The sequence below is a fragment of the Neophocaena asiaeorientalis genome, unplaced genomic scaffold, assembly GCF_003031525.2.
Source record: "Neophocaena asiaeorientalis asiaeorientalis breed wild unplaced genomic scaffold, Neophocaena_asiaeorientalis_V1.1 scaffold96, whole genome shotgun sequence".
In the NCBI taxonomy this organism is placed as follows: Eukaryota; Metazoa; Chordata; class Mammalia; order Artiodactyla; family Phocoenidae; genus Neophocaena; species Neophocaena asiaeorientalis.
This window is the reverse complement of record NW_020175831.1, coordinates 1,998,700-2,020,152: the sequence shown is the minus strand read 5'-3', so window position 1 is coordinate 2,020,152 and position 21,453 is coordinate 1,998,700. Positions and strand designations below refer to the sequence as shown.

Here is a 21,453-nt window from a genome sequence, read left to right as displayed (position 1 = left end):
GAAATTAGGAAGTTAGTAAGATTAAATACAGCAAAAGCAGCTTGCTCAACATTGGAAGTAGAGCAGAATCTCAATAAATATTAATTCAAAATACCATTGATTAAATTTAGCTTTTATACATCTAAGTATCTATTATATAGAATAAGAAGTGAAAATCTTGTTCAGAGATGAATGTTAGTTCTCATTAAGGTACTTTTCTGCCTGCTTCTTTGGAAAGAATTGATATGTTGCAGCAACTAAAAATGTAAAACCCTTGAGCAATTGAATATAATTAAGTACAGGTGTTGACTCTGGGTTATAATTCATAACTTTTAAGTGACTTTAAGGATTCCTTAATGGTGTGAATATCTAATTATCTACAATATAAGTACAATACCAGTAACCGTTAGGTAGAGTTTCCTGGTGTTCTGTACATTTAAAAGAATTATATTGTAAAATATTGTAATGTGTTGCTCCTAATCAGCAACACATGTATGTGACTTCCTTGGTGGCACAGTGGTTAAGAATCCACCTGCCAATGCAGGGGACACAGGTTCGGTCCCTGGTCTGGGAAGATCCCACATGCCGTGGAGCAACTAAGCCCGTGTGCCACAACTACTGAGCCCGCGCTCTAGAGCCCATGAGCCACAACTACTGAGCCCTTGTGCCACAGCTGCTAAAGTCTGTGCACCTAGAGCCCATGCTCCACAACAAGAGAAGCCACCGCAATAAGCAAGCGTACGGCAACAAAGAGTAACCCCCACTCGCTGCAACTAGGGAAAGCCCGTGCTCAGCAACAAAGACCCAACACAGCCAAAAATAAATAAATAAATAAATAAAATTTATTTTTTAAAAAAATTGTTGCACTGGGTCTTAGTTGCGGCAGGCAGGCAACATTTTTTCTTTTCTTTTTTTTTAAATTGAAATATAGTTGATTTACAATATTATGTTAGTTTCAGGTGTACAACATAATGATTCAATGTTTAAATACATTACAAAATCATCACCATGATAAATCAACCATCTGTCCCTATATGAGTTTATTACAGTATTATTGACCATATTTCTTATGCTGTATATTACATTCCTATGACTTACTTATTTTATAACTGGAAGTTTGTACCTCTTAATCCCCTTCACCTATTTCACCCACCCAGCCCCCTCCTCTGGCAGCCCCAGTTTGGTCTCTGTATCTATGAATCTATTTGCATTTTGTTTTGTTTGTTCATTTGTTTTGTGTTTTAGGTTCCACATAAGTGAGGTTATATGGTATTTGTCTTTGTCTGACTTATCTCACTTATCATGATACCCTCTAAGTTATTCCATGTTGTTGCAAATGGCAAGATTTTATTTTATTTTATTTATGGCCATAACTACCCCTTTAAACTACTCTTCCCCCATACAATAAAGAATTTTTGTCATGTCATTTATAAAAAATAAATAGGAACTAGCATTTTTCAGTGTTTATGAATAAAGCTGTAGATGTTAAGTGAATTGCCAATGCAAGTTTAGCTCTCTCCCTTCTCTTTAAATAGTAATGAGCTATAGAATTATAAGTAGGTTGGGAATCATAGTTCTGACACAAGGTAGGACTTTGTTTTAAAGAACGGATTAGAAAAGTGAAAAGATAGAGATTTTTTGGAGGAGGATATCCTTGTCTTGATTTCTAACATTGTATTTAATAATTTATTTTTTACTGGTTTAGGATTGTGGCCCTTAACCATTCAGTGATTTTGGTGGGACTCTGGATTAGAATATAGATGCTCAGAACATTTATTATTTACCACATAGGACACAGGATGTTTTGCTGTTGTGATTTAAGATTCAGTATATTTGTATAATTATTTTATTTCTTTTTTTCTAGAGTCTTCTAAAAAATTTTTTATTGGAGTATAGTTGATTTACAATGTTGTGTTAGTTTCAGGTGTACAGCAAAGTGAATTGGTTATACATATACATATATCCACTCTTTTTAGATTCTTTTCCCATATAGGCCATTATAGAGTATTGAGTAGAGTTCCCTGTGCTATACAGTAGGTCCTTATTAGTTATCTATTTTGTATATAGTAGTGTGTATATGTCAATCCCACTCTCCCAATTTGTCCCTCCCCCCCTTACCCCCTGGTAACCATAAGATTGTTTCATATATCTGTAACTCTATTTCTGTTTTGTAGATAAGTTAAGTTGTACCCTTTTTTTAGATTCCACATATAAGCAATATTATGTAATATTTGTCTTCCTCTGTCTGACTGACTTCATTTAGTATGACCATCTCCAGGTCCATCCATGTTGCTGCAAATGACATTATTTCATTCTTTTTAGGCTGAGTAATATTTCATTGTATATATGTACCACTTTTTCTTATCTATTCATCTGTCCATGGACAGCTGTCCACATCTTGGCTATTGTAAACAACACTGCAATGAATATTGGGGTGCATGTATCCTTTTGAACCATATTCTTCTCCAGATACATGTCCAGGAGTGGGATTGCTGGGTCATATGGTAGCTCTATTTTTAGTTTCTTAAGGAACCTCCATACTGTTTTCCATAGTGGCTATAACAGTTTACATTCCCACCAACAGTGTAGGAGGGTTCCCTTTTCTCCACACGCTCTTGAGCATTTATTGTTTGTAGACTTTTTGATGATGGCCATTCTGACTGGTGTGAGGTGATACCTCGTTTTAGTTTTGATTTGCATTTCTCTCATAATTAGCGAAGTTGAACATCTTTTCATGTGCTTTTTGGCCATCTGTATGTCTTCTTTGGAGAAATGTCTATTTAGACCTTCTGCCCATTTGTTTTTTTCTTTTGATTGGGTTGTTTGTTTTTTTGATATTGAGCTGCATGAGCTGTTTGTATATTTTGGAGAGTAATCCCTTATGTTCATTCATTTGGAAATATTTTCTCCCATTCTGTGGGTTGTCTTTTTCATTTTGTTTATGGTTTCCTTTGCTGTGCAAAAACTTTTGTTTTTTTTTTTTTTTGCGTTACACGGGCCTCTCACTGTTGCGGCCTCTCCCGCTGCGGAGCACAGGCTCTGGACGCGCAGGCTCAGCGGCTATGGCTCACATGGCTCACGGGACCAGCCGCTCCGCGGCATGTGGGATCTTCCCGGACCGGGGCACGAACCCACGTCCCCTTCATCGGCAGGCGGACTCTCAACCACTGCGCCACCAGGGAAGCCCTGTGCAAAAACTTTTAAATTATATAAGTCCCATTTGTTTGTTTTTATTTTCCGTACTGTAGGAGGTGGATCCAAAAAGATACTGCTGCAATTTATGTCAGGGAGCATTCTGCCTATGTTTTCCTCTAGGAGTTTCATAGTATCCAGCCTTACATTTAGGTCCTTAATCCATTTTGAGTTTATTTTTGTGTATGGTTTTAGAGAGTGTCCTAATTTCATTTGTTTGCATGTAGCTGTCCAGTTTTTTCAGCACCACTTATTGAAGAGACTGTCTTTTCTCCATTGTATATCCTTGCCTCCTTTGTCATAGATTAGGTGACGATAGTGCATGGGTTATCTCTGGACTTTCTATTCTGTTCCATTGATCTATATTTGTTTTTGTGCCAGTACCATACTGTTTTGATTACTGTAGCTTTGTAGTATAGTCTGAAGTCAGGGAGTCTGATTCCCCCAGCTCCGTTTTTCTTTCTCAAGATTGCTATGGCTATTTGGGGTCTCTTGTGTTTCCATACAATTGTAAAATTTTTTGTTCTAATTCTGTGAAAAATGCCATTGGTAATTTTTTTTTTTTTTTTGCCATTGGTAATTTGATAGGGATTGCTGCAGATTGCTTTGGGTAGTATAGTCATTTTCACAGTATTGATTCTTCCAATCCAAAAACATGGTATGTTTCTCCATCTGTTTGTGTCATCTTTTATTTCTTTCATCAGTATCTTAATAGTTTTCTGAGTATAGTAGATCCCCTACATAGGGACAAGTTCCGATCTAAGAGCATGTTCTTAAGTCCAACTGTTCGTAAGTCCAACAAAGTTAGCCTAGGTACCCAACTAACACAATCAGCTCTATAGTACTGTACAGTAATAGGTTTATAATGCTTTTCACACAAATAATACATAAAAACAAACACAAAAGATAAAGAAAACATTTTTAACCTTACAGTAAAATACCTTGAAAAGTACAGAAGTACAGTACAACAGCTGGCATACAGGGGCTGGCATCGAGTGAACAGGCAAGAAGAGTTACTGACTGGAGGAGGAAGTGGAGGTGGGAGATGGTAGAGCTGAAGGATCATCAGCAATAGGAGATGGAGGGCAAGCTGCAGTTTCACTCATGCCTGACATTGATGGCACGGGTCTGGTTCCTTGCTGGATTCAGTTGTATCTACCCTCTTGAAAAAATGATCCAGTGATGTCTGGGTAATATCTCTTTTTTTCCTCTCATAGATGACACGGTAGCACCGGATTGCATTCTTTTTTTTTTTTTTTTTTTTTTTTTTTTTTTTTTTTTTTTTTCTTATATGTGATTGAATTTGGGCTCTGGCAATTTTCTCAAAGAATCTTATTTTTCCACCTTTGGGTGAATTCCCTTCAGAGAATCCTATGAAATATTTTACTCACTGAACCATATTTATTTAGTGTATAGTTCTGGTTGACATTGTTCTACATCCTGAGGATCTAAAGTTGAAAAAAGACACAAGTTTATAGTCTGGCAGAGTTTCTCAGCCTTGGCATTACTGACATTTTTTTTTTTTAATTTTTTTATTTTTTGCAGTACGCGGGCCTCTCACTGTTGTGGCCTCTCCCGTTGCAGAGCACAGGCTCCGGATGCGCAGGCTCAGCTGCCGTGGCTCACGGGCCCAGCCGCTCCGCGGCATGTGGGATCTTCCCAGACCGGGGCACGAACCCGCGTTCCCTGCATCGACAGGCGGACTCTCAACCACTGCGCCACCAGGGAAGCCCCGGATTGAATTCTTAATGGCTGCTGCAACCTTCGTGTACCATTCTACTTCTGGGTCCTGTGCCTCAAAAACTAACAGCGCCTCCTCAAATAAAGAAAATCCCCTTGCCATTTCCTGCTTCGTGAATCTCTTCGGTTCATCATTTACTTCTTCCTCTTGTCTCTCTTCGTCCTTTCTGTGGACCCCCAATTCCATCAGGTCTTCATTAGTAAGCTCCTCATGTTGCACAGCAAGGAGTTCAGTGAAGTCGTACTCTTGCAGATCTAGCTCCAGCTTCTTGCTGAGGGTCACTAAGTTGCTGAAGACCTCTTTCAACTCCTTATCCGAACGCATGTTCGCATCTTTGAAAGTTTGCAACTTGAAGGTTCATATGTAGGGGACTTACTGTACAGGTCTTTTGCCCCCTTAGGTAGATTTATTCCTAGGTATTTTATTCTTTTTGATGCGATGGTAAATGGCATTGTTTCTTTTATTATTTTTTAATAAATGCAGTTAAGGCTCAAAAATTTCCTCCAAATATCTCTTTGCCTAATCCACCAGATTTTGATATGTTGTGCTTTTATTGGTTTCCATTTCTAAATAGTCTGTGATTTGATACAATAGCATTTAGGACATTTAAATTTTTTCCATGCAGAGAGATTCGGGGAGGTTTCCATTAATTATTAATTCCAAATCATTATTTTTTTGCATTGTGGTCAGAGATTTGTAGAACATAAAGAGATTTTTCTATTCAAGTATCTGTTGAAATTTCTTTTGTAGTTTAATACATGGCTAAATTCTAAGAATCTTTCTTTCATGCATGTTTAAAAATAGTTGTATTCCGTCTTTGTTGGGTATAATATTCTATGTGTATCATTAAAACAGAGTTGTTTGATTGTGTACTTTAAATCCTCTCTATCTTTGCTTTTTGTGTGTGTACTTGATTATCTGATTTCTGAGAAAGGGTTGTTAGAATCTCCCAGTTTAATTGTGAATTTGTCAATTTCTCCTTGTATTTCTATCAAATTTCACTTAATATTATATATTTCAAAGCTATGTTCTTAGTTGATGAAAGTTCAAAAATTTTATTTCTTCTTGGTGGACTGTACTTTCTATCAATATGAAAAGTCTCTCTTTGCCCCTTTTGTTGCTTTTCACGTTTTTTAGACTGAAACTAATATTTTGTCTGAAATTAATATTCCTATACTGCTTTCCTTCTGTTAACATTTACATAAGATATATTTTTCCATGTCTTTATTTTATTTTCTTTGTGTTTATCATTTTATATTTTATATATGTATATATATATAATATATATATATTATATATATATATATTTAATAGCATACAGCAAGATTTGAGAAGCCCAATTAGATTTTTATCTTTTGATTGGAGAAGTTAACCTATTTACATTAATTGTGATTACTGGTATATTTGGACTTAATCTTCCTACTTTATGTTTTTTATTTACTGTGATTTCTTCTTTTTTCTTATTTATTGCCTTTTGTTGGATTGATTTAAAGCTATATTTTATTTTTCTAATGATTACTCTTACATTTTAAATATTGATTTAAACATTTTTATTTTTCTACCATTTTTCCTAATGATTAGTCTATATATCAATACATCTCTTGCCCCCAACAACAGAACAGTCTTAGCAAGCATACATTCACTTCCCTCTGCTCTCATCTTTTCCCTCCTATTGCCCATACTGAAATTATCTGGTGTTTTATTCCAGGTTGTTGTTAATTATTTCTTATTATTCATGAGCATCATTAGACTTACTTAGGTTTTGTTTCTTTGCTGATCATTTGTTCCTTATATCTCATATTCCTATGAATTCCTTTTTGGGGAGGAGGGGTTGAGTTACATTGTTTAGTAATTCTCTAAAGAGGAAGTTTGTGGGTGATTAACTTTCAAGTCTTAATATGTCTGAAAATGTTTAATTTTGCACCTCCACCCCACCCCCATTTAAATGTTAACTTGGGTGGGAATAAGAGTTTAGCTTTAAAATACTTTTACATCTTTATATTGAGATATTGTTTCATTGTCTTTTAGCATCCAGCCTTAGTAATGAAACATATAATGCCCAACTCATATCTATTCCTTTGTAGATAATTTGTTTTTCCTCTCCTTATCCTTGGTATTCTGAGATTTCTCTTCATCCTTGGTATTCTGATGTAAGCCCTTTCTGTCTGAAGGCTTCTATTTTCATTTAGATCTAGGAAACTTTCTTCTATTATTTCTTTAATTATTTTCTTCCTTTTATCCTCTGTGTTCTCTTGTAGGTATTCTTCAAAATATCTAATCTGATGAATTTTTCTTCCTTTAACATATGTTTTCTTACATTTTACATCACTTTTTAAGAGAGGAAGTAGGCACATAATCAGAGCACAATTCTAATCTAGCCTCTATGCCTTACAAAGAGAATTTTTAAATGAATTTCAAATTACATCTTTGAATGTGATTGAATTTGGGCTCTGGCAATTTTCTCAAAGAATCTTATTTTTCCACCTTTGGGTGAATTCCCTTCAGAGAATCCTATGAAATATTTTACTCACTGAACCATATTTATTTAGTGTATAGTTCTGGTTGACATTGTTCTACATCCTGAGGATCTAAAGTTGAAAAAAGACACAAGTTTATAGTCTGGCAGAGTTTCTCAGCCTTGGCATTACTGACATTTTTTTTTTTTAATTTTTTTATTTTTTGCAGTACGCGGGCCTCTCACTGTTGTGGCCTCTCCCGTTGCAGAGCACAGGCTCCGGATGCGCAGGCTCAGCTGCCGTGGCTCACGGGCCCAGCCGCTCCGCGGCATGTGGGATCTTCCCAGACCGGGGCACGAACCCGCGTCCCCTGCATCGACAGGCGGACTCTCAACCACTGCGCCACCAGGGAAGCCCCGGATTGAATTCTTAATGGCTGCTGCAACCTTCGTGTACCATTCTACTTCTGGGTCCTGTGCCTCAAAAACTAACAGCGCCTCCTCAAATAAAGAAAATCCCCTTGCCATTTCCTGCTTCGTGAATCTCTTCGGTTCATCATTTACTTCTTCCTCTTGTCTCTCTTCGTCCTTTCTGTGGACCCCCAATTCCATCAGGTCTTCATTAGTAAGCTCCTCATGTTGCACAGCAAGGAGTTCAGTGAAGTCGTACTCTTGCAGATCTAGCTCCAGCTTCTTGCTGAGGGTCACTAAGTTGCTGAAGACCTCTTTCAACTCCTTATCCGAACGCATGTTCGCATCTTTGAAAGTTTGCAACTTGAAGGTTCATATGTAGGGGACTTACTGTACAGGTCTTTTGCCCCCTTAGGTAGATTTATTCCTAGGTATTTTATTCTTTTTGATGCGATGGTAAATGGCATTGTTTCCTTGATTTCTCTTTCTGATCTTTCATTGTTAGCATATAGGAATGCAAGAGATTTCTGTGTAACCTGCAACCTTACCAAATTCATTGATTAGTTCTAGTAGTTTTCTGGTGGCATCTTTAGGATTTTCTATGTATAGTATCATGTCATCGGCAAACAGTGACAGTTTTACTTCTTCTTTTCCAACTTGTATTCCTTTTATTTCTTTCTCTTCTCTGATTGCTATGGCTAGGACTTCCAATACTATGTTGAATAATAGTGGTGAAAGTGGACATCCTTGTCTTGTTCCTGGTCTTAAAGGGAATGCCTTTCAGGTTTTCATCCCTGAGAATGATGTTTGCTCTGGGTTTGTCGTATATGGCTTTTATTATGTTGAGGTAGTTTCCCTCTATGTCCACTTTCTGGAGAGTTTTTATCATAAATCAGTGTTGAATTTTGTCAAAAGTTTTTTCTGCATCTATTGAGATGATAATATGGTTTTTATTCTTCAACTTGTTGATGTGGTATATCACATTGATTGATTTGGGGATATTTCTAGAGTCTTTGGTTATATAATACTTTTTACTTCCATACTTGATTTGGGCTCTTAAATCTTACATGTACCGATGTTACCTTAGATGCAAATAAAGATCTTTTGACTTGAAACCTTGTCATGATATCTCCCCCACACCTCTCTCTGTCTCTCTCTGTCTCTGTCTCTCTTTCTCATTGCTTTTATGTAGTTGACATTATTTTCTTTGCTAAAGTTGCACTATGTATACTGTCTTCATATCTCCCATCAGTATTCTAGTGTACTCTTCTTTATCACCATATTTGGAGTACAGCAATTCTCTTTTAGCTGGTTCCCTACTTCTGGTTAGTCTTTCTAAAATGCCACTTTTTGTTTGTTACTCAATAACATAAAAACCAATGTTGCCTCCCTATTGACTAGCAGATGCAATCCAGACTTACCTTGCTGTTTGGACTTCCCTATTCTTTACCCTACTGGATGTACTAAATTTTTGTCTCCTACCACTCCTCAATACAGCGTCTCACTATAGTCAGCTTTCCCGTAAGCCTTCTTTATTTCAACCTTCATTTTTTTATCTGATGCTTTTTCCTGTTACTTGTCATGCCTTTCTTTATCTTCTTTACCTATACCAAATTTCTGTATTTAAAGGCCTTGATGATTAGTTATTATTAATTGAACCTATATTTAAGGTCCTTGCTAGTGAGTATTGTTCTCCTTTTTTATTAGCTTAGATTTGTTTTCCCAACCAATTGTCTAATTATTAAGACTAAGGTCCTCATATTTTGATTTTTGTTTTTAATTCTTAAGACTTAGCACATTGTTATGTATAAGCAAGCTTTCTTTAAGTGGGGAACTTACATTTAGCAAGGCATATTGTGGTCTGCATATGTTGAGGAGGTGACAGTTTATGCATTGATTGTATAGTGGTAGAGGATGGAAAGAACTTAAGAAAAATAGGCCCATCTTGACCACATACCCTCTTATTTCCAAGTAAACTCTAGACATACAATTTGGAATATCAAGTTTTCCATGACAGGTAGTTTATAAAGTACCGCTGTGAAGCCTGTACACTTAAATACATCACGTGTTTTAAAATCTATTTCTGTATAGCTAGGGATGCTTCGCTTCTGAAAGCTGAATATAACCCAAATTTAAGTAGTAATATAGCAAAGCAGTTCACTGAAGTGCTGAATTTTCAAAGTATATTTTTATTTCTGAAGTCTTTTCCAGTTAGATTAAGCATCCTAAAAGTATGGATTTATCTGTCTTACTCAAATCTTTATGGAATAAGATAGGATTTGAATGAATTAATTAATGAGTAAGTTGGTCAATCTTCAGTCCATTTATAATTGAAAATAGCCAACTCATTTCCGCCAAATCATACCAAGAAATAAATATGATGCAGAGTGTTCAATACCACGTGGATGGTCAAATGTATCTCACCAAGTCTGTATTTTGACTGGCTCTCAGTAAAGAGGTACACAAATTTTAAAAGTCACAGCTTTAATATGAGCATTGACATTTTGCATTCACTTAGTGAACGCATTTTATAATAGAAATTATTTAATAACTAAAAATATATTTTTTGTTCATTTTATTTGCTGTTACCTCAAAGTATACTGGAGTCAATCAAGCGAGTTTGGGGCTGGAAATTCTGTGAAAGAGTGTGTAATAGAGGGTTAAGAGAGAGAGCTAAGAGAGATATCAACATTTATGTGGTGGTTAGAGCAAGGAAAGGAATAGCCTGAGAAGAAATGGCCAGAGAAAATAGAAGAAAATCAGGAGAATGCAGTTGAAATGAAAGAGACATCGTCAGTGCTCTGAAGTTAGATGCTACTGAGAGGTGATTCAAGATTCCTGAAGAATGGCTGTTTGATTTAGCATCATGAAGGCAAATCATTGGTGTTCTTTTTGAGATCGATTTCTGATAGCCTGGTGGGGGCACACTCCAAACCGTTGTGGGTTAAGTTTTGTATAGGAAGTAAAGAAGTGGCGAGAGCAGGAATGGCTTGGAGCCAAGAAGTTTGGCTGGAAAGGGAATTGATGTCTGAGGGTGACCGACTTGACTGATTTAACATAGAATCTTAAGCCTACTTAAATATTGATGGGAAAGTATTGATGGAAATGGTGCTGATACAAATATAGGAGAGAGAGAGGCATAATAGATTGAGGTCTCAGGAAATACAAAGAACAGTCTGCGGAGCAAACTTCCTTGGAAGGGGATAAGATCCAGAGCAGAGATAGTAGAGATTGGACATAAATAGTAGAAGGTAATGCTTTCCAGTTTACTGCTGGAAAGAAGGAAAGATTGGGTAAAAACAAAAAGGGGGTTTGGTATTCCAAGGTGACATGCATTTTCTCTGTGAAGTGAGGAAGATTAGGTCTCCTGGGTAGCAGGAGGGAATAGGAAAGATCGGAAATGTGAGAGAAGTCAAGAAGGTTTGAAAAAGGTGCTTTATTGGGAAAGGAAACATTGCAGGATTGCTGGGTGAAGAATCTTTGTGATGGAATCCACTCTGAGCCTAGCTTATGGTTAAATTTCTCTTATAACACATTGTTTAATAATGAGACTTTACTATAGTTAGTATTATTTTCAGTCACCCTTTTTATATGTATATAAATAAATGTACAGATATAAAATAATTTTCATGATTATGGTGGTTTTCTCCCTGTGGCTAGTCACTGCAAAACCAAAATTTTAACTGAAATTTGTGTAAATTTTTCTACAAGTTAAACTTGTTTATTGTGTTTAAAAAAGAATGACTTTTAAAAATGACTTGTTTTTATGAACAGTGCATGTTCATTATAAAAAGTTTAAGCAAGACAAAACTGATAAAGAAGATTTAAAAATTACTCAACAGCTCCTCGCCTAGGAATTATTTTTATTAGCATTTGGTCTGTGTTATTAAAAGAGAGAAACAGTTTTATTAAAATGTGATCATTAATGTATATACTGTTTTAAATAGAATACTATATTTAGTTGGAAAGAAAGAAAAAGCACTGAAGTAATACAGAAGAAATTAATGATTCTGTACCAGTTGGTTGACCAACTTGAGGTTGGTCAATTTTTGTTTCAGTGTTTGTTTATGCTGGCATACTTAGAATGTGAAACTTTGAAAGTGGCTATGATTTCTAAGTGGGCCACCTTCTTGACGGAATCTCTTTCAAAGGCCTTCTTGACAGATAGAATCTCTTTCAAAGACTGAGAAATCTTACGGTGTTTTACCTTGTATAATTAATCCACTCAGAGTATATATAGAGAAGAATATTTTCAAAACCAGAATGAGCTTAGCAATGCTAAAATTTAGCTCTTTCGTACTCTTCAGTTATAAGAAATAAGAGAAGAGGTCCATGTTTACATCCTTGAGTCATAGTATTCTCATCTCTGGCATATGGAAGAAATAGACTCTAATGGAAAGGGACATAACTATTATAAAATATTTCTCAAAGAACTGCTGTGTGCCACAAGCAATGATCATCTTTCTCTAGGAGAAAGGAGAATACTCCTTTCTTCATGAAACATTTTCTTTCCCCTACTCCTGGAAGAGCATATTACTTGTTTTTCACTGACTTTGTCACCACTTCGCAGTCTCTTTTGCCAAATCCTTCCCTATCAGACACCTGAGTTTTTAGTGCTCTCTCTGTATGATGTCATCCAGACCCATAACTTTAAACACATCTGATAATTCCCAATTTTGTATCTCCAGTCATGACCTTCCAAACTACATCTAGCCCATTCTATCATATATTCTCAGTACAAACATTTCTCATCTTCTCTACAGCAGCAATTTTATTTCAGGTTACCACTCATCTGCACCACTGCAACTACCCCCTAACTTAGTCTTTCTGCCATCACTCTTGTCCCCTCCCTTAGAGTCTGTTCTTTTGAGAGTAACCAAAGTGGCTTCTTTAAGTCATAAATCATATATCATCATCCTACTTTCCCTTTATTTAAAGCTCCCTAATCAATGGCTTCCCATTATAGCTAGAATAAAATCCAAACATCCATGGCTTACAAATGTTTGTGAACTGCTTTACTTCTCCAACTTAAACTTTATTTACTATCCTCTGCTGTGGTTCACCCACACTGACCTTATTTCTACTTCTTAGAACTCTCTTCCTTCAGGTCTTCTCATTACTCCCTCATTCTGGCCATTCTATTCTCAGCTCCAATACCGTCTCCTCAGAGAGGCTTCTCTGACTATCCTAGTACAAGTAATGCCCAGCAAATGTAAATTGATACAGCCACTATGGAGAACAGTATGGAGGTTCCTTAAAAAACTAAAAATAGAACTACCATATGACCCAGCAATCCCACTACTGGGCATATACCCTGAGAAAACCATGATTCAAAAAGAGTCATGTTCTACAGTGTTCATTGCAGCACTATTTATAATAGCTAGGACATGGAAGCAACTTAAATGTCCATCAACAAATGAATGGATAAAGAAGACGTGGCACATATATACAATGGAATATTACTCAGCCATAAAAAGGAACAAAATTGAATTATTTGTAGTGAGGTGGATGGACCTAGAGTCTGTCATACAGAATGAGGTAAGTCAGAAAGAGAAAAACAAATACCGTATGCTTACACATATATATATGGAATCTAAAAAAATGGTACTGACGAACCTAATGGCAGGGCAGGAATAAGGACACAGACGTAGAGAACGACTTGAGGACACGGTAGGGAAGGGGAAGCTGGGATGAAGTGAGAGTGTAGCATGGACATATATACACTACCAAATGTTAAATAGATAGCTAGTGGGAAGCTGTTGCATAGCACAGGGAGATCAGCTCGGTGCTTTGTGACCACCTATAGGGGTGGGATAGGGAGGGTGGGAGGGAGGGAGGGAGACGCAAGAGGGAGGGGATATGGGGATATATGTATACATATAGCTGATACACTTCGTTGTACAGCAGAAACTAACACAACATTGTAAAGCAATTATAGTCCAATAAAGATAAAAAAAAAGTTTGCCCAGCAATGCCACCCCCTCCCCCCAGCACACACATGCTCTATCACATTATCCTATTTCATACAGAATAGTACCAAAATAGTTTTTAAAAATCAGATGACATCCCACCACCAAAATGACCATAGTTAATATTTTCAGACATTTCTTGATTTTACAAAAAAAAAATTGTGATCTCACATTTTTGACTTAATTTATTTAAATAGGAAATGTTTTCACTAATGTAAGTGGGAAATTGCCAAAATTGAAGATAATGAAAATAAATACAATGAAAACTACATATTTAATTTTTTAGCCTTTAGAAGCTCTGAGGCTGAGGCCTGTTCTGTTGATAAAAAGTTATCAAAAAAAAAGTTATCAACATTTATAAATGTTAAACATTAAAGATCAATGGCATCAAACCAACATTTTCTCCTTGACATAGTCAGAAGGACTAAATGAGAATTGAAAGAGAAATAACTTTCTCATCAAGCAATTCAGTATAATATAGTCTTCAAGATGACTCTAGTCATCTTCTTTATCAATAAAGTATTTCCCCCAAAAGGGAATTGTGATAATAATTGTAACATTTATGATACTAATTGTTTTAGTTAATGTGAAGTTGAAATAAATAACTTTTGCCATGGACTAGGGTAAAAATGTTGTGGTGAACTAGTAAGAATTAGTGGGGGGAAAACCTGTAAACTCACAAAGTTTATTATAAACTGTTCCAAGGTGAATTGAGTGACATGAAATGATATTACTCAAAATTAATGTTTGCGTATATTACTATGGAGTTTCTTCTAAATTACTAATTCCTACATCATAAAAAAAATAGTATATGCTCTAGTTACTGAAAGAGTTCTCTGTTAAGCACTTTACATATATTGTCCAATTTAATCATACCCATCCTCTGAAAGGTAGAAATATCTTATTTTAAAGATATGATAATGAGATCCTTAGAGGTTCAGTGATTTGTCTAAGATTTTATGACCAGCAAGGCTGTTAAAGCCCTTATTCTTTTTTTTTTTAAAAAAATTATTTATTTATTTGGCTGCGCTGGGTCTTAGTTGCAGCACTCAGGATCTTCATTTGCCGCACTTGGGACCTTTAGTTGTGGCATGTGGGATCCATTTCCCTGACCAGGAATCGAAGCCCAGCCCCCTGCATTGGGAGCATGGAGTCCCAACCACTGGACCACCAGGGAAGTCCCTAAAGCCCTTATTCTTAACCAGTAAATCTTGTACTAAAAAAGATATGAAAGAATGTTATGATGTGAGTGTACAGTGATGTCTGTTGACCCAGGAGCATGTCTTTGGAAATTAATCTCTGATTTTTTAGTTGTAAGAAATGGGAAGTTGCCCAAATGGCCGCCAAATTTTCTGTAAGGTTATATTTTACAGCTCTTTTAGGCCCCAGTTGATCACAGGGCTATTCAGTTTTGAAGGATAACTTTAATGTTCCCTTCAGTTCATTTTTATCTTAACTTTTGGCACTATTTATTTTTAAAAATAAATTTAAGTTATTTGCATAATATGTTACCACCTCATATACAAATGAATAAAATAGGAACACTAACTTTCAGGCATAGGAACAACAACGCAGTTCAGTTTCTGTTATACACTTAATTAAAATTGAGGGCTGGGACTTCCCTGGTGGCGCAGTGGTTAAGAATCTGCCTGCCACATAGAGAATGGACTTGAGGACACGGGGAGGGGGAAAGGTAAGCTGGGGCAAAGTGAGAGAGTGGCATGGACATATATACACTACCAAATGTAAAATAGATAGCTAGTGGGAAGCAGCCGCATAGCTCAGGGAGATCAGCTCCGTGCTTTGTGACCACCTAGAGGGGTGGGATAGGGAGGGTGGGAGGGAGATTCAAGAGGGAAGAGATACGGGGATGTATGTATATGTATAGCTGATTCACTGTTATACAGCAGAAACTAACACAACACACAACATTGTAAAGCAATTATACTCCAATAAAGATGTTAAAAAAAAAAAAAAGAATCCGCCTGCCAGTGCAGGGGACACGGGTTCGAGCCCTGGTCTGGGAAGATCCCACATGCCTCAGAGCAACTAAACCCATGTGCCACAACTACTGAGCATATGTACTGGGACTGCTGAAGCCTGTGCGCCGAGAGCCTGTGCTTTGCAACAAGAGAAGCCACTGCAATGAGAAGTCCGTGCACCGCAACGAAGAGTAGCCCCTGCTCACCACAACTAGAGGAAGCCCATGCAGAGCAATGAAGACCCAACACAGCCAAAAATAAATAAATCAATTAAGTTTTAAAAATAAATTTTAAAAGGAGGGCTGAAATTGCCATTTAAAATCTGCTGATGCATTTACTATAGGGATGTTGTTGAGGACATCACTATAGTTACTCATTAGCCCCTACATCAAGATGACTATATACGAAATTTTTCATTCTAAGTGTCATAAAACGTTTTTTATTTCTATGACTGAACTGACCGCGTTTCCTTTGTTGATCTGAGTGCCAGGAAACTAACTTTTATTTTCCGTTTTCCTGTTTTATTGTGTAAGTTGCCTCATCATGATAAGAAGTAAATAGTATTGTGCTTCCAGGGAAACTTTTTTCATACTTTTCAGGTATTCAAAAAATTTACCTAAAACATTGCCTGATGTGTTTACTAGTAAGATATAATGTACCTCCTCATTTCTTACTAATTTTGCTCATATGAATCAGGTACTATATAACATCGATTGTTTGCCAAGAATACTTAAGTATTATTTTAAACAGTTATATTTAATTGTAATAATTTACTTTTAAAATTATTATTACCAAATATTTCCACATTAAGATATGAACAGATTAATTATTTTAATTCTGGGGAATTATATTTTAAAAGTTTGCAACCTGTAATGAGAATGTCTCGGTTTTTTTTGTATGTAAGAATGAGCTGTAGTCACTGTTTTTCTCTTATCAAACTCAGTCAAACTGTCATGATTCCTATGATACCTCTATCTAAAATAATTGATACTGTATGTTTGAAAGCATCTCATTTTGGGAATATAATCTAATTGGTAATTTTAATTAAATTAACTTGTTTATAAATGTGTTTATTGTTTGGTGGGTATATCATTGCTTTCTGTTTATAATATTTCTTAGTATTTGCTCATTTTTGTGATACTGTTATCTGATAATTTGAGTAAATCCCAGTTGAATTATGTTGCCACATTATGTCTTCAAAAGGGCATAAAGTCAGTACACATGCTTGAGTAATGTCTGGTTGTTTTACTCTTATGTTTCCAGTTGGCAATTTGAAATTATGGCTTCAACTGCACTTTAAATATGTGATAATAACATGTGTTTCTAATAAGGGCCAGCACCATTTTGTTCAGATAGTGTGAATGGTTGTCACTCATATATGACGAATGCACCTTCATCTGCTTCTTTGATAGTCCCCTAAAAACCATACCCTCAAATCAGGCCGATGAAATTAGCTGCTGTGTAAATTGTGTGTCTGAGTGGTTCATTATCTAATCACCGTCAGAACCACAGTGATAAAGTAGATTGAAGCAGGGAAGAGGTCTGCCAGATGATTTCACCACCACCACCACCACCCCCCCGCCCCAAATCCAGTTTCCCTTGGAAACCCTAATAGTGCAGTTTAGAACTTCAGGCTCTCATGCCTGGAATACAGTATCTTTTAACGTACCAAACCTGAAAATACCAGTAGTTCTGGAGCATAATTTTCTTTCTTTAAAGATCATAATTTTATTTATTTCAATCAGTTTTTGAAACGTTGAGGCTCTTGAATTACTGTTTTGCTGCTAGTGCCCTAAATAGTACTAAATAGGAAAAAAAATACTCTGTCCTACTTGTAAGAATTCAGAATAACTTGAATAAATTGTTAACCTTCTAGGAATCTTGGCTCACTCTAATAATGAACTTCTGTGTTACTTGTTTATTGAATTGCTTCCCTTTAATTTATTTTAGGTGCTTTTGAAGATGATGATATCACGCATGTTGAAGGAAGTGTAGATCCTATTCGAGATATAGAAATTATACATGAAGAGCTTCAGCTTAAAGATGAGGAAATGATTGGGCCCATTATAGATAAACTAGAAAAAGTGGCTGTGAGAGGAGGAGATAAAAAACTAAAACCTGAATATGTAAGTAAAATCTACCGCTTCTTTAGATATTTGAGTTCATTTTCCTTGATTAAATTTTTAAAATAAAGCACATACAATAACTAATATTGTTATGGAATTTTAGGATTCAAGGATCATTTCTGTTAAAAAATTGTTGAGAAACCTTGTTTTCTCTTCGCAGCGAAGGACTGTGGTGACAGGCTGTTTAAGGTGTTCTTTGGAGACCATATATAGCAGTAATATTGAGTATTTTATGGTTACGATGTATATCCTCAAGTTTTGGTGTTGGAGATGTGGGGTTTTATGATGAACACTTACTGGATTTAGATAAAGGACTGAATATGAGTTTTGTGGATTTGGAAGAAGTGATTTACATAAGGAATTGGTCTTCCACAGCTATTGACCGAATGAATGCACTGTTAAAGTAGACAGATAATTTTACTCTTTTATGGTGTGAAAACACATGTCATTGTCTTTAATATTCAAATGTGTTTTCTATCACATTGTAGTGAATAATTATTAGTAATAGTGTAGGAAATGTTTCAAAATCTGTTTTGAAGCTTTTAGTTTAAATATCATCAAATTGTCTTTTACCTTAAAAAAGCAGCCTTAATTATATATTTTCTCATTAATTAACATCTTCCACAAACTGTTCTTGATTTTTATGTTTTTTTGTTATAGGAAATGATTTCTTTCTTTTTAACTTTTCATGTGTTTTTAATATGTTTATTTTTTATTTTCTAATTTTTGGAAACTGATTATCTTTTTGCTTTCTTATTTATTTTTAATAAGTTTGGAAAACACACCTTTGATTAGGGAACTCTAATAGGAAGAAATCAATTACAGAATCAACCTCTAAACAGTCACACTACCAATAAATTATGGTCAAAAGTGCCTGGTCTTGGAACAGGGAGACCTGTATTGTGCTACTGATTTCCTTGAGAGTCTGGAGTGAGCCCAAGTCATTTTACTTTCCTTAACATCACAGTTACTTCACTTTTTCCCTGTTCAAATAGAATGGAGAAAGGAGAGCGATTTGTCTGAGGAAATTGTACAAGATTTAGGATGGAAAAGGGGATTTCACATGTGGGTATGAAAGATATCCCTTTCTGTAAAGGGGGAAAACGTCGTGAGACAGATGTTGGGATTGAAGGCAATTCCTTTGTCCCAAACAGCATGGTTTCTGATTAGAGTAAAGCCTTATGCAGTCATCCTTTAGTTAATTGAAACTTCCTGACATCCATATATATTTCAGAAGCATTAACTGTCTTCAAAATAAATTTGTCGATCTTACTTTTACTTAAACGGGGAAAAGAGGCATCACGTTCTTCTGAAATTCTTGGGCTACCATTTCCTGGCCTTTCTTCTCAAAGAAAACTAGAATGCTGGGTGTTATTACTCCTTCGTATTTCCCCAAACTGTGATTATTTCATCATCTTCTTTCCTCATATTAGATTCAGCTGCTTCAGAATAAATTATAGATTCATGTTTCTCAACTTTTTTTTTAATTATCACTGTCCCTAAGGAAAAAAATTGAATTAAATTTCAATTAATTAAATTTCCCCCTAATGAGAGAAATTAAATACTAACAAGTAAGAATTCATTGGATAGACTTGAGCTTTGGAGGGCCACAAAACATTTTAATAACGAAGTTTTTTTTCACCCCCAAGAACCAATTTTTGCCCCTCTGGGAGTAATATTACCCCTATTGTGAATTCATGCTATAGATCATCTTGTAGCAAAGCCAATACTGGTAAGTATGGTAAAACAGATGGCTTTTTAGAAATTTTTTTTCAGTTTGTTGTTAGCAAAAATAGGATTCTGGTTGGGTCTATAACGCAATTTGGAAAGAATTAACATCTTTACAATACAGAATCCTTCAGTGTAGGAACATCTTATATTTCTATTTATTGAGCCAAGCACTGTTAGGCACATTTTATACATGTTATTTAAATCTCACAACATGCAAGGTATATATTATTATCTCCATGTTAAAACTGAGGAAGGCCAAGTTTCAAGAGGTTTTGTGAATTGCTCAAGATTTCATACTTAGTAAATTGTAGATCAAGTTTTTCAACCATATTAGTCCAACTACAGGGCCAATATGTTGGGGTTTTTTTTTATGCTTTTAAAAATTGTAAAACATTAACCTCATGTATAGTTTAACAAATAGCTGTGATACAAATGGGAGTAAAACCTACTTGCAGGTCAAGAAATAGAATATTGTTTAGTACCCCAAAGTATCTCCATCACTTACCAGTCTTAAAACTTTCTGTCTTCCCACAGCTAACCATAATCCTGAAATTTATAATAATATCCTTATTGGTGTATGTGCCACCTGCAATGATATGAATTATTTTCCTGAGTGCAAACTTTATATAAATGGCATCATGTTGTATCTATTTATATGAGCATTTTCATTCAGCATTATTTTGTACAGTTCTTTATGTTGCATTTATCTTTAATTCATTTGTTTTTCTTAATGTAAAATATTTCATTGAAAAAAATATACCATAATTTTAAGATCTGTTCTACTGTCAGTGGGCATTTGAATTTTCCCTCAAAGTTTTTTATAATCATGAGCAATGCAGCTGTGAACATTCTTTTACATCCTGATGCATGTAAGGATAAAGTCTTATATTTATTATAGAAGTCAGTAGTATATGTATATCTTCGACTTTACTAGATAACACTGTTTTCCTAGTCTGTAAGAGTTTATCCTGTTGTCAATACTTGGTATTATCAGATTTTTTCATTTTTGCAGTTTGATAGCTGTGTAATGGTATTTGGTTATGGTTCTCATTTGCAGTTCTCTAGTTATATAAGATTGGAGACCTTTTTAAATATTGATTGGCCCTTTAGGATTTCCTCTTTTGTGAAGTGCTTGTTCTAATTATTTTGCTCATTTTCTATTGGATCAGTGTCTTTTTCTCAATAATTTGTGAAAGTTACCTATATATTTTGGATATTAGTCATTTGCTTTGAATGGATTGCAAATATGTTCTCCTATTCTGTGGCTTTTATTTTTAATCTTTTTAATAGTATCTTTTGATGAACAGGTGTTAATTTTAAGGTTAGTGTTTTTCTGTCTTGTTTAAGAAACTTTCCTACCTTAAGGTCATCAAGATAATCTCTTGTATTCTAAAAGCATTATTTTATCTTTCACACTTAGCTCACTAACCCACCTGGAAATTATTTTTTGTAAGTAGTTTAAGGCAGGCATCCAATTTGACTTTTTTTCCCCCATATGGAAAACCTGTTGGTCCAGTACCATTTAAAAAAAAGACTGTCCTGGGCTTCCCTGGTGGCACAGTGGTTAAGAATCCACCTGCCAATGCAGGGGACACGGGTTCGAGCCCTGGTCCGGGAAGATCCCACATGCCACGGAGCACCTAAGCCCGTGCACCACAACTACTGAGCCTACGCTCTAGAGCCCACAAGCCACAATTACTGAGCCTGCACACCACAACTGTTGAAGCCTGCACACCTAGAGCCCATGCTCTGCCACAAGAGAAGCCACTGCAATGAGAAGCCCGTGCACTGCAACAAAGAGTAGCCCCTGCTCGCCGCAACTAGAGAAAGCCTGTGCGCAGCAACAAAGACCCAACGCAGCCAAAAA

At 35.8% G+C, this 21,453-nt stretch overlaps 1 protein-coding gene across 1 annotated transcript in view; it reads left to right on the top strand.

The window, feature by feature from the left end:
- OLA1 (Obg like ATPase 1) overlaps positions 1-21,453 on the top strand; it is a 171,960-nt gene that overhangs the window by 88,723 nt on the left and 61,784 nt on the right. The window contains exon 5 of the mRNA XM_024732866.1: positions 17,680-17,855. Within this exon, the coding sequence (XP_024588634.1) occupies positions 17,680-17,855 (176 nt within the window). The remainder of the gene's footprint in view (positions 1-17,679; positions 17,856-21,453) is intronic.